Raw genomic sequence first — 14,647 nt, 5'->3', positions numbered from 1 at the left:
GAGTTTGAGGTTCAAGAAATTACAAATACGTGACTTAGTCGACAAGCAATGACATGCACTGTCAAATTGAATGAATGGGCGTGTGATTGTGGACAATTTTAAGCATTTCGACTACCTTGCTCACATGTAATTGCAGCCTGTGTCTTTTGCAAGTTAAATTATGGTGACTTTGTTGACCCTGTATACAAGTTGGAAAACATTTTCAAAGTTTATCAACATCACTTTCATTCCCTTGAAAGTGAAGACACATGACCTCAATATTTAGATCCACATTTTATATATGATTCTTCGAAACGACGACAGACATCATGCAGGCCGATTACTACTCGAATACATAATGACATGGACAAACCAATTCCAAATAGACCTAAAAAATACTCATTATGTAAAAGTGAAGGACATAATTATATTAATTGTCCATACAAACAAATACATGATTGATATAACTTATACTTTTCATGTTTTTCTTTTATTTGTATTATACGTTTTATATTAATGAATTAATTATGTTATTTTTAATTTTATTATGTATTTTTATTAATAGATTATTTAAATTTTAAATAAACAAAAACATTTAAATAAAACAAAATTAAAAATATATAACATGTTTTAAATAATAAAACATTAAAATAAATTAATAACATATCAAATAAAATTAGAAAAATATACTAATAATAATAAGTCATGTTAATATTATTTATTATACCTTTAAATAATTTTATTTTAAAAAAATATAAAATTAATTATAAATTTAAAAAATATTAACTTAAACATTAAAAAAAACAAAAGTTTTACTACCTTCAAGTCGTAAAATAAAAAAACAAAAAAAAAAATTCTTACATCTTGAAAGTCCTAAAACAAAAAAATGTAAGTCCTAAAACAGAAAAATGTAACTACAGTCATAAATAAACCGTTAAAGAAAAATAAGAACTTCTAACTCAAGAGAGCTATTAGTTAAAAAAAGCCAACAAACTCACTCCGGCGAACCTATGTCTTCCGTCTTCATATGCTTTCCAACACAGACATATGGGACGTCGAGTACTGAACGTAAACAATGACTATCACCTGCATGACCAACTTCATTGAAAGACACCGACACACTCCGGCGAACATAACTATCTTTTGCTTTTTCACATTTTTATACAATATAAAAACTTACTTTCAAACACTCAATCACGTGGGTCATTTTTGAAAGCCTAGATTGCTTCAATTGACTGTCAAACGGAACACCTACACAAGCTCTTCATGAGGAAGCCATTCTCATCCAACGGCTGCCCTTACTTATGCACGGTACAAGACCCATCCTACTCGTGCACCTTAGAATTTGTCCTAACACTGATATATGATTGGGGATTTTGGTTAATGGAAAGAGGAAACCAAACCCTAATAAGTCCCAAATCACAATCACAATATCAGAAGCGATGTCTATTATTTTGTCTCTGCAGTTCACTCCTTACGAATTCCTAGTATCGCCGATCGCTGTGGCCTTTCACTTTCTTCTCTACTTAGCGCGTATAACCACAACAACACTTCGCAGGTTGGTACTCTTCGCTTTTTCTTTACTTTCATTTGTCGGTGTTAACGAAGCCTGAAGATGCATCCTTTTTTAATTATTATTATTATTATTATCATTTGGTGTGTGAACTTAGTTGTTGAGTTTGATACGGCTATGTAGCGGTTATGCTTTGGAATTAATTTGTTTTGTAATTTTTTTGCTTATTATTCTGACTTTTATTTTTCTTTGGAATGAAATTAGAACCAAAAGAACTGTTACATTGTGCTCAAACTGGCGGCGAATATGGAGGAAGAAGATGATTATGTTGAGTATGTGCCCGTGGCCAAGCGTCGGGCCTTGGAAGCTCAGAATATTCTCCAACGCAAAGGGAAGGCCTCTGCTGCCACTGACGATGATTTGGAGAAACAAAGAGTGGCTGAAACTAAGCCCAGTCTTCTGGTTAAAGCGTCACAGCTGAAACGAGAGCAACCCGAGATCAGTGTGACGGAGCAGATCGTTCAACAGGAGAAGGAGATGATTGAAAACTTGTCAGATAGGAAAACCCTCATGTCTGTCCGTGAATTGGCTAAGGGGATTACTTATACGGAACCTTTGCCTACAGGGTGGAAGCCGCCTTTGCATGTGAGAAGGATGTCTAAGAAGGAGTGTGATTTGATTCGAAAGCAGTGGCATATAATTGCTGATGGGGGTGATATCCCACCCCCGATTAAGAATTTTAAGGATATGAGGTTTCCAGAGCCAGTTTTGAAGAAGTTGAAAGCTAAGGGGATTGTACAACCAACACCCATTCAGGTGCAAGGCCTTCCTGTTATCTTATCTGGGCGGGATATGATTGGGATTGCATTCACAGGCTCAGGAAAAACTCTGGTCTTTGTGCTTCCAATGATCATGGTGGCAATGCAAGAGGAAATTATGATGCCTATTGTTCCCGGAGAAGGTCCATTTGGTTTGATTATTTGTCCATCAAGGGAACTGGCAAGGCAGACGTTTGAAGTGATTGAACAATTCTTGATACCTTTGAAGGAAGCTGGATATCCAGAGCTCAGGCCTTTGCTCTGTATTGGTGGAGTGGATATGAGATCGCAGCTTGATATTGTGAAGAAGGGTGTTCATATTGTTGTTGCCACTCCTGGGAGGCTGAAGGATATGTTGGCCAAGAAGAAAATGAATCTTGATAATTGCAGGTATTTAACATTGGATGAGGCTGATCGATTGGTAGATTTGGGATTTGAAGATGACATTAGAGAAGTTTTTGATCACTTCAAAGCTCAAAGGCAGACTCTTCTATTTTCTGCCACTATGCCTACCAAAATTCAGAACTTTGCCAGAAGTGCTTTGGTGAAACCTATTATTGTCAATGTGGGGCGTGCAGGGGCTGCAAATCTTGATGTAATTCAGGAGGTAGAGTATGTCAAGCAAGAGGCAAAAATAGTTTATCTCCTTGAGTGTCTACAAAAAACCCCACCTCCTGTTCTGATATTCTGTGAGAATAAGGCTGACGTTGATGACATCCATGAATACCTTCTCTTGAAAGGAGTGGAAGCAGTGGCCATCCATGGAGGCAAGGATCAGGAAGAGAGAGAGTATGCTATTGCTGCTTTTAAGGCTGGAAAGAAAGATGTGTTGGTAGCAACTGATGTTGCATCCAAAGGTTTGGATTTTCCTGATATTCAGCATGTCATTAACTATGATATGCCAGCTGAAATTGAAAATTATGTCCATAGGATTGGAAGGACTGGACGATGTGGAAAGACCGGTATAGCGACAACATTTATAAACAAGAATCAAAGTGAGACAACATTACTTGACTTGAAACACCTTTTGCAAGAAGCAAAACAAAGGATTCCCCCTGTTTTGGCTGAGTTGAATGATCCAATGGAAGATAATGAAGAAATCACAGACATAAGTGGGGTCAAAGGATGTGCATATTGTGGTGGGCTTGGTCATCGCATCCGAGATTGTCCCAAATTAGAACACCAGAAGAGCATGGCAATTGCAAATAATAGAAAGGATTATTTTGGATCTGGAGGTTACAGAGGGGAAATTTGAAAGGCATCCTTTGTGTACCAATTTTCTCAAACACTACTAGGTTATGTATTATATCTGCAACTTTTAAACTTTGTACCTTGAGATTTTGACTTCTATTACATTTATACTGGTGATTTTGATATGTACCAATTTTTCTTTGAACACCACTGGGTTATGTTTTATATTTGCAACGTATAAGTTTTGTTGCATGAAATCTAATGCATTTCATTGCATTTGTACTCTTGCCTTTGACTGAATTGTTGATTTCCACCTGTTTATGCAGTCCAGGATGATATGATGATTTGCATTGGAAAGTAGTATAGTCAAGGTCATTTGTTAGGAGTGGATGCCTTCTGCTCTGGTATTTATTTTCCTAGAAGATTTATGTTTGTTTATGATGAGTGTAAATAATGTGTCTTGCATATGCAAGAAATCTTTAACGACAATTGTACATTTATTTGTATGGAGAACAGTGTAAAGAGCACAAATCGATGTGCATCTTTTCTTAACTTTAAACTTGACTTTTGCAACACCATATTAGCAATTTTTCCAATCCTAATTCCCCCCACTAAAATAGTCTCTTCAGCTCAATGCAAGGGTCTCGTTTATGCATCTGCATTCGTTTGGCCCATAGATGCTCTCATTCCCAACTTTTGACCTGCTTTTATAAATGTATGACAAGTATGTCTGGTCAAATATAACCAATTCACACATATAGGTTTCTAAACCTTTGTGTAATGTTTGCGTTCATGCTGCTTGGCACGGGGGCATTTTTTTCTCCATAAAATTGACGTATTGAATACAGAGAATTTCGTCATCCTTTTCCTTTTTGTGACCCTTTGTATACTTTCAAGGGACCTGAAGTTTGTTTAGAATATCACGGATGTCTAATGACTAATAAGTCTATGGTTAGAATTTCCAGGGTTACCATACTCTTCTGATGTTTGCTTCTTGGTGCCTTTATCTGTGTTGACACACTTGTGACTTGACATTGGATGAGAAGAGTAATTCAGTATTCTGTATTTTTGCTATATTTGGTTTATGAGAATGGGAGTATACAGCCTGTCTCTGATTTCTAGATGTCAATGTCCTTGTAACTCATTGAAAGTTAACATTGGATGATATTATGGAATCTGAACATCTCCTAAATTCTTAGGACTTGCACCTTTTCCGATTCTAAATTTCTGTATACTTGTGTCAGGACAAGAACAACAATTTAAATGACAGTAATACTAATATGAATATTTCTTGCTCGATCCGGTTTCAGCTTGAAAGATTGCCTCAAGTGTCATGCTGTTTTCTGCCATATTATCTTTGTGCATGCTCATTAATATTGCAATATCACTATAATATTGAATTGCCATTTTTCTAGCTATTTTCCCCCTTGTTCTTGCTATGATAATAATGTGGGGGAAGTGGGAGCCATTAAGTTTGTCTTTTATCTTCGTAACGAAGAACATTTCCCACATATCCTCCTGCCATTTTTCTCTTTTTATCACAGATGAGGTACCTATGGCAAAAGGCATAAAAAAGAAAAAGGTGTTATACTTTGTTAGTGCTAAGATCAGACAACAATGAAATCACAATTTCGTTGTGGATTTAAAAAATAAATACACAACGAAATCATGATTCTATTGTGTCAAATACATAATAGAATTGTGGTTTTGTTGGATAATTTTATTTTTTTGATAAACTTACCTTTTGTCTCGGATTGGTTCAGAGAGAGAGAGAGAGAGGAAGATGAATTGGGAAGGTGAAGGGTTAGGGTGTGGTGAAAGAGGAAGGGATAAGTGTTGGAGAAGTGAGAGAAGAAGGGAGAAGTGAATTTCTTTATATGTGAATCTTCATAAATTTTTTTATATTCGAGTTTGATTCTTATAGATAATTTTTTTTAAAAAAAATTTAATGATTATGTATTATTAATATATTTCTTTTATACCAATTTGTAATTAGATAACCGTAATAAAAACTTTTATACCTTCAATGCATTTTAATTAAATTCTAATATGAATATTTTAGTTTAAAATAAAATGCGTTTAATTTATCTATATGTTGTGAAAGTAAAATAGTTACAAAGACATTAAATCACCTTGTTACCACACCATATTAATAAATAAGATGACGTGATATTATGATAAAATAGTCAAATTCTATTCAATGTCTTCATAAAAATAACTTTACATTAAGAATGTAGGTAAATTAAATTCTAATAAAATATTTTACGTAATTAAATGTTAGGGTATCGACTAGTGTTAGGACACAGGATATGTATGATAGGGTATCGACTAGAGAAGAAAGGGGTTAGGGTTGCATATATTCGAGCTATCCAAGATATGTATGATAGGGTATCGACTAGTGTTAGGACACAGGGTGGAGAGTCAGACGATTTTCCCATCACAATTGGTTTGCATCAAGGGTCAACCCTTAGCCCCTACCTTTTTACCTTAATTCTGGATGTCCTCACGGAACAAATCCAAGAGATAGCGCCGAGATGCATGCTTTTTGCAGATGACATAGTCCTCCTTGGAGAGTCGAGGGAGGAGTTGAATGAGAGGTTGAAAACTTGGAGACGAGCTCTAGAAACACATGGTTTTCGCCTAAACAGAAGCAAATCGGAGTATATGGAATGTAAGTTCAACAAAAGAAGGAGGGTTTCTAACTCAGAGGTGAAAATAGGAGACCATATTATCCCTCAAGTCACACGGTTTAAATATCTTGGGTCTGTAATACAGGATGATGGAGAAATTGAAGGGGATGTGATTCATCGCATTCAAGCAGGATGGATGAAATGGAGAAAAGCAACGGGAGTGTTATGTGATGCAAAGGTACCGATCAAGCTAAAGGGAAAGTTTTATCGGACTGCGGTAAGACCGGCGATTTTGTACGGAACAGAATGTTGGGTGGTCAAGAGCCAACATGAGAATAAAGTAGGTGTAGCGGAGATGAGGATGTTGCGGTGGATGTGTGGTAAGACTCGACAGGATAAAATTAGAAACGAAGCTATTAGAGAGAGGGTTGGAGTAGCGCCTATTGTAGAGAAGATGGTGGAAAATAGACTTAGGTGGTTTGGGCATGTAGAGAGAAGACCGGTAGACTCTGTAGTGAGGAGAGTAGACCAGATGGAGAGAAGGCAAACAATTCGAGGCAGAGGAAGACCCAAAAAGACTATAAGAGAGGTTATCAAAAAGGATCTCGAACTTAATGATTTGGATAGAAGTATGGTACTTGATAGAACATTATGGCGGAAGTTGATCCATGTAGCCGACCCCACCTAGTGGGATAAGGCGTTGTTGTTGTTGTTGTTGTAAATGTTAGTTAAATTGTTTCGCGGGTCCTCATTTTTAATCAAATTTTCAGTTAGATCTATTAACTTTTTTTTTTTTTAAATTGGATCTTGTGGTCTAATTGTTGCTATGAAAAATTTATTGCAGATATCTAATTAGAGGTGCAAAAAGTAGTTGATGCTTGTAGAGTATGTTGTAACCATAATTGAGTCAATCATGAAAGTTTTTATGCAAAGTTTCAATCTTCTGCATTAGTGGTGCTTATAACACACCGTAAAAACACCAATATACTGTCTGTACCTCTAATTTGATGTCTATGATTAATTTTTCATAATGATAATTAGATGGGAGAACACACAACTGAAAAAAAAAATAAAATCCGAGATCCAACTAAAAAAGGAAAAAAAAGTTCAAAATATTAAATTAAAAATTTGATAAAAGTATGTGACATGCAAAATAATTAAACCTTAAATATTTCTTAATTAACAATAAAAAATATATTTCATAATTTATATCTATTGACCTTAAATAACAACTATGTATAAAGTGTATTATTGTTAATAGTGAAAATTGATTTCCAATTCCATATGTGGTAATAAAGTCATCGAAGCTGTTAATTTTGGTTGAATTAACTTTCTTCAATAACATATTCAACTTTTTAAATTTTAGTTCACATTTGAATGTACTTTTTTATTTCTTTTGAACTAAATCGATCGAAACTAAACATAAATTTCATAATTTTAACAAATTTTACATAACAGAATTAACATTATACCATTGAATTTTAAGATACTATTTGATAGATGGATTTTGTAACCATAAACTAATTCCTGATTGGTGCAGTGGCTTTTGAGTTGGCGCAAAAAGACGAGGGATGCTACGTATAACGTATTCGCAATTTTATTATACTGAGATAGAACAAAGTGAAAACACTTCGAGGAAATTTCGCATGTGGGAAAAAGTTTGGAACATATTATATATGGTACCCTCTCCACACTTTACGCTGTATTTTTTTCTCACACTTTGGAGTGAAAGTGAAGTAGTCCATTATTATGGAGTTCACCCATTGTCCTACACTCACTCACTCACTCACCTTCCCATATCAATATTCATTCCACATCTAACATCTTCCCGTTGTTGTTTTCGCAAAAAGTGAGATTCACACTTTTTCAAGGGAAGCAAACAGGAAACGGACTATGCCTCTGAAATGCTGCCAAAACAACAATAACAACACTATTATATTATATTATCCATCATGGAAATCACTTTATTTGAGTATTATATTATATTAACCAGTGACTTTTAGAATCATCAGGAGGCTTGTCAATAGGATTCACACATTTCTACGCTCATTTCCATGATTATATTCGAGTTGCATTGGTAGACGATTTTTCATGTTGGTAGGTGATGATATATATATATATGATGTGAGAAGTTGATTTTTAATCTTAAACTAAACGATCCTTACAGCACTGTCGATTTGATTTTGTATTATTAAAAACAAAATAAAGGTGAATTTTTGTATTTGCTTGTTTAAAAAAATTAAAAGAGTTTAACATTAAGCTAATTTTTCTTACACGGGGCAAAAGCTCCCCTAATTAGGGTTTGAAATCTGATATTACCACTGTTGAAAATTAACAAACCAAGTTTCTTTTTCTGTGAACCCAAGATAGGAACTATGCAAAAGCATAAATATATAAAGTGTAGAGAAGCAAAGAAAAACACCAAAGTTATCTCTATTCATTATGAAAAACACCAAAAGCATAAATAGGATTACAAAATTTGTTTCTTACTAAAAACTAAAAAGGATCACTCGTTAAATTTTATCCTCTCATAAGGTATATATAATCTCTTACTCTTCTCTCAACTCTTATCAATAATGGTCGAAATTATCACTCTGTTTTTTAATGAAGATTTCTGAGATGGGATGCTATATATACTTTTCACAAGTCTTCCATTTATATAATGAAGGAATATGACTTCATTCATCATTCATAAATATAAACTTCATGTGAGAGTAGATATCAATTGTTCATTTTCTATATATATATATATATATAAATTTTTATCTATTAACATTAAAATTAATAAACCAAATTCTTTGAATTTTTTACCGTAACAGAAAAATAAAATAAATTTCGATCTATCGTCATACAAGCAACTGATTGCCTAAAGCAAGCAATGTAACAAACCTTTTAAAGCCACTCAATTTTTGCATATCATTTTGAGTTAATATAATATAAAGTTCAATCCAAAAGTATGCGTCCTTTTCTTGTTCATTCATTTTTCTTTTACCCAATTTATAATCAAAGCGTCAAATTGGAGGGACAGGAAAGGGAAAGGTTTTCAAATTTTGAAATAAAAGTGGAACAAAAAAAAGGCTAAAAGCTTAACTATCATTGCACATCCAACTCACCCATCTTGGTTTTTCTTTTTATCGTTATCTACCAAACGCCAACAAAAAGAGCTCATAATCTCTTCGAGGATCTAACCATGCCATAAGTTAGATTATGTATGCAAAATAAAAGAAAAATCATCATCATCAATTCTTCATCTCTTTCCTACCCCTTTTACATGTAAAATGATAAGGGAAAAAGTATTTGTTATTACCAAATATGTAAAAGGAATTTGATTGAATAGCAATTTAAAGTTCAAACAAAGGCGTATCACATGAAGAGGAGCACGCCATTTGCTACGTTTCTGTCCCATAAACCAAATAGAAAAGAATCTCCCAAAAATTACAACCTATATATGTAGTGAGTAGTAAGGGATCACATTGAAATTCCTCATAAATGACGTGGTATGGACCTTATTAAGGTTTGGAAATTTGTTAGCTTTTGTCCGTAAAAACACCATTTAAATGAGAAAATAGTGTCACGATATAAGTTTTTCTAGTCATATCTTATGTGTTTAATTGATTTATAACTTATATATATCTTAAGGAAGAAAATGATTGGCAACTTAATAATTATAAAACGGCCGTAAGCCATGATCATCATAAGATGTATTTCTATTCTCTTTTTTTTTTTTCCCTAAGATGCTCATAAGTCCATTTAATTTATCTTTCCTTTATTCCGTTTATTTTAGTTATTCTGTACTTATCTCTTCAACTTTCACAAATAAGACTGTGAACTTGGTACCATTTCCCTTCTGTAAAAGTGCGCATATTTATAGATCTAAAACACAAGTACTTGTGTACATGGGGACATGCTTGACTGTTTGGCTTTCTTAGAGTAGGGGCAGAAAAAATATCATGTATTGTGTGTATGCTCATGGTAATTGAGGCGGAACAGCTGCTAAACGGATTGAAATAGTAATAAAGAATTTGGATAGTTTTTGGGTTACTATCAAATTGATGCACGGAATATTCATCAAATGACTAATATCTATCAAGAACTTATTTTCAGTGAGAATCTCTCTTTTCAATAAATTTTTTATTCAGAATATTTAAATATGATACATTATCTAGAAGAATCCAATTCAACATGACTCATAGGAACAATTACTTTATGTTCAAATTCTAATACTATTAATTAAAATCTTTTTATTGGGTGCAAAGTTATATTATATTAAAATCTAGAGTGGTTGAAACTTCCACTTAAAATGATCACTACTACAAAAAGTGGATTCAACATCGGTGTGTTAACATCGGTTGTTAAAAAAACCGATGTTAACATATGCGCGGTGGCATAATTGTAAATACCGTATATACGTTAACATCGGTTTTGTGAAAAACTGATGTTAACGAAGTTCATTAACATCGGTTATTGGAGAACCGATGTTAACATTTATTAGTTAACATCGGTTTTTTAATAACCGATGTTAACATATGTTTATTAACATCGAGTTTTTAGAAAACCGATGTTAACGTTTGATATGCTAACATCGGTTTTTTTCCATAAAATCGATGTTAACCTTAACATCATTTTGTTAACATCGGTTTTTTTTTAAAAACCGATGTTGAACTTATATTTTAAAAAATATGGTGAGCCCTAAGAAGCTGGCGCTCTGTCTTCTTCTCCATCTAAGCTTTCGCGTTCTCTTCTTCTTCTAATCTCCGTCTACCTTCAAGGTCCTTGTTTGCATCTGAGCATCGTGTTCGTCGCACTCGAGTATCGTCAGAAGTCTGTGCTTCTTCTCCTTCGCCACCTCACGTAGGTATGTTTGGTCTAATCCTGTATAAATATTTGATTGCATTCATGTATCGCACACTTAGTGAACTAAACATGGCTAGGGTATCTCATATTTAACTCGAGCATCGTGACAACTTTGTGCTTCTTCTCCTTAGTGAAGTTTCCTTTACCCTTATTGTGTTCTTGTAACAGTTTAAGTGGAATCATGGTTATAGGTTTGTTGAAAAACTGAAAATTCAGGGCTGAGAATTCCACTTTGTATTTTAGGTTCCAAATTAGACTACATTTAGTCTAGATAGGAACCATTGTCGGGCCCTATCATGATTTTAAAAGCTCATTCTTACCTTATTTTGGTCCCCTATTGATACAAAAACCCCTCCCTAAGATTGGTAGACCATTGATAAAAATTAGTAGAGAAATTCTTCTCCAAATTTCTCAGCCAAGTCCACATTAGAGAATATTATCTTATTCCTTCTGTTCATAATCTGTGTAAAATCCATAATTGGTTCACTTGAAAAAAGTATATTTGGATCATAATGAATAAATGATTTCTTTTGTAAAGGAAAAAACATCATCCAAAACCAAGGACGAGACTTGTATTCCTTGACAACAAATCTAGTCTAGCTAGTTCATTAGCTACTGTTCGTAGATCTGTGAGTGTAAGTAAAACTATGAACAAAATTAGTACACCCCCCATCAAAGCATAGTCACAATAGTTATCTTTGTTGCTAGCTTTCAACTGTTGTACAACTCTTTGTTCAGTGATGTAAGGCTCGTAGACTTTTGGAATGTGAAGGGAAGCTGCTGCCAGAACTTCCCATGCCTCTTATATTATGCCAGTACCCTTCTGCTGAATGGAGACATCAAAATTATCATTTGTTGAAAATTTTGGTAACTTAGCTCGGCATTGGAAACTCATGAAATATTCCCATGTCTCTTAGTGTTTTGTTTGTACTTGCTATTGTGTTTCATATTTGCATTCCACACTTTCTCACAAATGATGATCCAACTTAGTGTTTCATATTTTGGGTATGGATCACACGATTGAAAACAAACTTGAACATACATTGTCTTACTACTTTGACACCAATGAGAAAATCTTCTGTTTCCATAGATTCCTTGATAAAAACATCCTAAAGAAATTGCAAAGTCATTGACTAAATGTCCTCATGTCATGCTTCTTGTTATCATTGCTTTCCATTTGTAATTTTCCCTGAATTGCGACCGACAAACCTTCAAAATGAGCCCATGGCCGACAAGCTCTTGAAGCTGCTGCTTCCTTCACTGAAATTTGATTTCCGTGATCTTTCTGGCTTCATAGGGCTAGATTCCACTTTTGTATCACTGATTTTGTTAATCTTAGCAACCATGTTGTTTTATTTGATTCCACTTGATGACTTAGTTGCCTTTTTTGTATTGTTCTCCCTCACGCTCTCTTTTTTCTCATTTCTTTTTTCTTTTTTGCTTGATGATTATTAATTCAGTCCCTCATATTTAAGTGCTGCTTGGACTTATAAAATTTAAGAGTTCACTCCTATTATTGGAGTTTATATTAATATTGGTCGTTCTATCTCTTTCACAGACCATTGTTACCCTAAATGATTAAACATTTTGACTGGAGACTATTATGTTAGTTCTATGGTATTGATATGTAAATTATGATACTTGCCTACTTGGTTTTGCTTTGGTGTAGAGGCAGATTGTGTTACCAGAATCTCACTTCCTTACCCCTCTCTCCCTTTGTGCGCATTTTTGAATGAGAACTTTATCATTATTTGGTTTGAGTGCCGTTTCATTTGTTTTCTTATGCTCTTCTTTCCCAGTTTAGTTAGGATTCTTTTATCAGCCCGTTCTTTTAATCCAACACAATGTCAGTATTTTGGTCTAAAAGTTAAGATAGTTCCAATGATTGTTTTTTATGCATATTTTTGTTTGTGAAGTGATCCTAAGAATTTTTGTATGTAGCTTGTGTAGAAAATTGAAACCAGTAATTTGAAAATAGGATGCTTAAACTGGTTTAGGCTATAAGAAGCAAGTTTTAACCACTATGCTACACAAGCCATTAGCATACTTATGAAACCAGTAATTTGAGAACAAGATGCTAAATTGGTTTAGGCTACAACAAGCAAGTTTTAACCACTATGCAACATTTGCTTTTAACCAATGTAGTGTATATGGTCCTTAAGCACACGGGTTAGTAGATCAATCTTTAGGTCAATGTATATGAAATAACATCTTTTCTCTTTTTTGCTTGATCATTATTAATTCTGATGGCAATATCAATAGATACAAAGCCACAACTGATATAGAAGTGGCCCCTGCAGCAAAATATAGAAGTTTAGTTGCTGCCACAGCTGATATTCTCTGGATTCAAACTCTTATCTTGGAACTTTCAGTCCCTCATTCTAGACCTAGGTAGGTTAATTATTCACCATGAAGTAAAAAGAAAGTATCATTTGTATATGCAGATAGATATATAACATAACAAGGCAGCTAGAGAGAGAGAGAAAATAGAGAAAGAGAATGATAGTAAGGGAGAAGTTCATTTATGTTCCAAATTTCAGTGACATGATTGATTCATTGATTAAATTCGAACCAGCATGGCTAAAAGCTTTTGAGTTCTGCCCTTAATTCTTTTTTCATTCTTCTGTATTTTATACTTTTTTTTCTATAGTTCATTTCATCATCATTGTAACTATAGCTGCCCATTATAAAATAGCTTAGACAATCTAGGTCTGCTGCTTCTGAACCTTTTATTTATCCTTGAAGTAGTTTATTTTTTTTTCTATTTGTGTTCAACTAGTGAAGAGTGAAGACTGAAGTTGTTCTGTCAGACTCCTTGATTTTCCTTTCATTTTGACGGAAGCCTAAGCAATACACTGCCACTGAATTGCCAGTAAGAAAAATTGGTCATGAAACACACACACACACACAAACCCTAATGACACACACACACACGTATGATAGAAACACATAGACACACACTGATGACACACACACACACACACACACACACACACACACACACTCATCATACAAACACACACACACACACACACAAGTTTGATAACAAATTTGTTCAATTATACATGCATAAATTTGTTTAGTTCTGACTTGTTAGCTGTGACAAGGTAGCTGGCCTCTTCATAAGGTACTTATCTAAGTTTAACTTAAATTCTACTGCAGTGGTGAAGACCTACTAATATTAGTGAAAACAAATTTGCCTACTGTACCTTAGTTAATTTGTTCACAGTTGTAAAAAATGAATTGATTTTAACTTGAGTTATTCGTATTTTAAGTTTTCAAATATGCTTGCATGATTGTATTTGTATGAGGATTATATTCTTTTTTTATATAAATTTTGGCAAGCTGAACAATTGTTAGTGTAATGCTGGTATTTTTATTTTTTTTAAAACATAAAAAGTATATTTTATAGATAAAAGTAGCAGAGGTACTAAAGATACAAGATAGTTATAGTTAGAACTGAATTTATCAATGTGACCTTCCCTGCCATTGATAGAAGTTTATGGTTCCACTTAGACAGCTTTGCTTCAAATTTTTTAATCAATGTTTCCCACACCAAGCAGCTAGAAGGCTTAGCCCCTATAGGAATCCCCAAATACTGAAAAGGAGTCTCCATCTGCCTACACTTGAGAAAATGAGCTGCATCATGAACCCAGTTGATA

At 34.0% G+C, this 14,647-nt stretch overlaps 1 protein-coding gene across 2 annotated transcripts; it reads left to right on the top strand.

The window, feature by feature from the left end:
* Positions 1 to 1,394: 1,394 nt before the first annotated feature.
* LOC100819984 (DEAD-box ATP-dependent RNA helicase 35) lies at positions 1,395 to 4,032 on the top strand. Of its 2 annotated transcripts, XM_003553853.5 has the most exons (3): positions 1,395 to 1,537; positions 1,757 to 3,605; positions 3,828 to 4,032. In XM_003553853.5, the coding sequence occupies exon 2, from the start codon at positions 1,799 to 1,801 to the stop codon at positions 3,563 to 3,565; it is 1,767 nt and encodes a 588-aa protein (XP_003553901.1). In that variant the 5' UTR covers positions 1,395 to 1,537; positions 1,757 to 1,798; the 3' UTR covers positions 3,566 to 3,605; positions 3,828 to 4,032. The 2 variants fall into 2 exon arrangements, with proteins under 2 accessions (XP_003553901.1, XP_014627575.1); XM_014772089.2 differs by having other exon boundaries at positions 1,757 to 4,032.
* Positions 4,033 to 14,647: the final 10,615 nt, after the last annotated feature.

Source organism: Glycine max, chromosome 19 (genome assembly GCF_000004515.6).
Source record: "Glycine max cultivar Williams 82 chromosome 19, Glycine_max_v4.0, whole genome shotgun sequence".
Lineage (NCBI taxonomy): Eukaryota > Viridiplantae > Streptophyta > Magnoliopsida > Fabales > Fabaceae > Glycine > Glycine max.
Note: the sequence above shows the minus strand (reverse complement) of the source record. Positions and strands in the feature narration are given on the sequence as shown.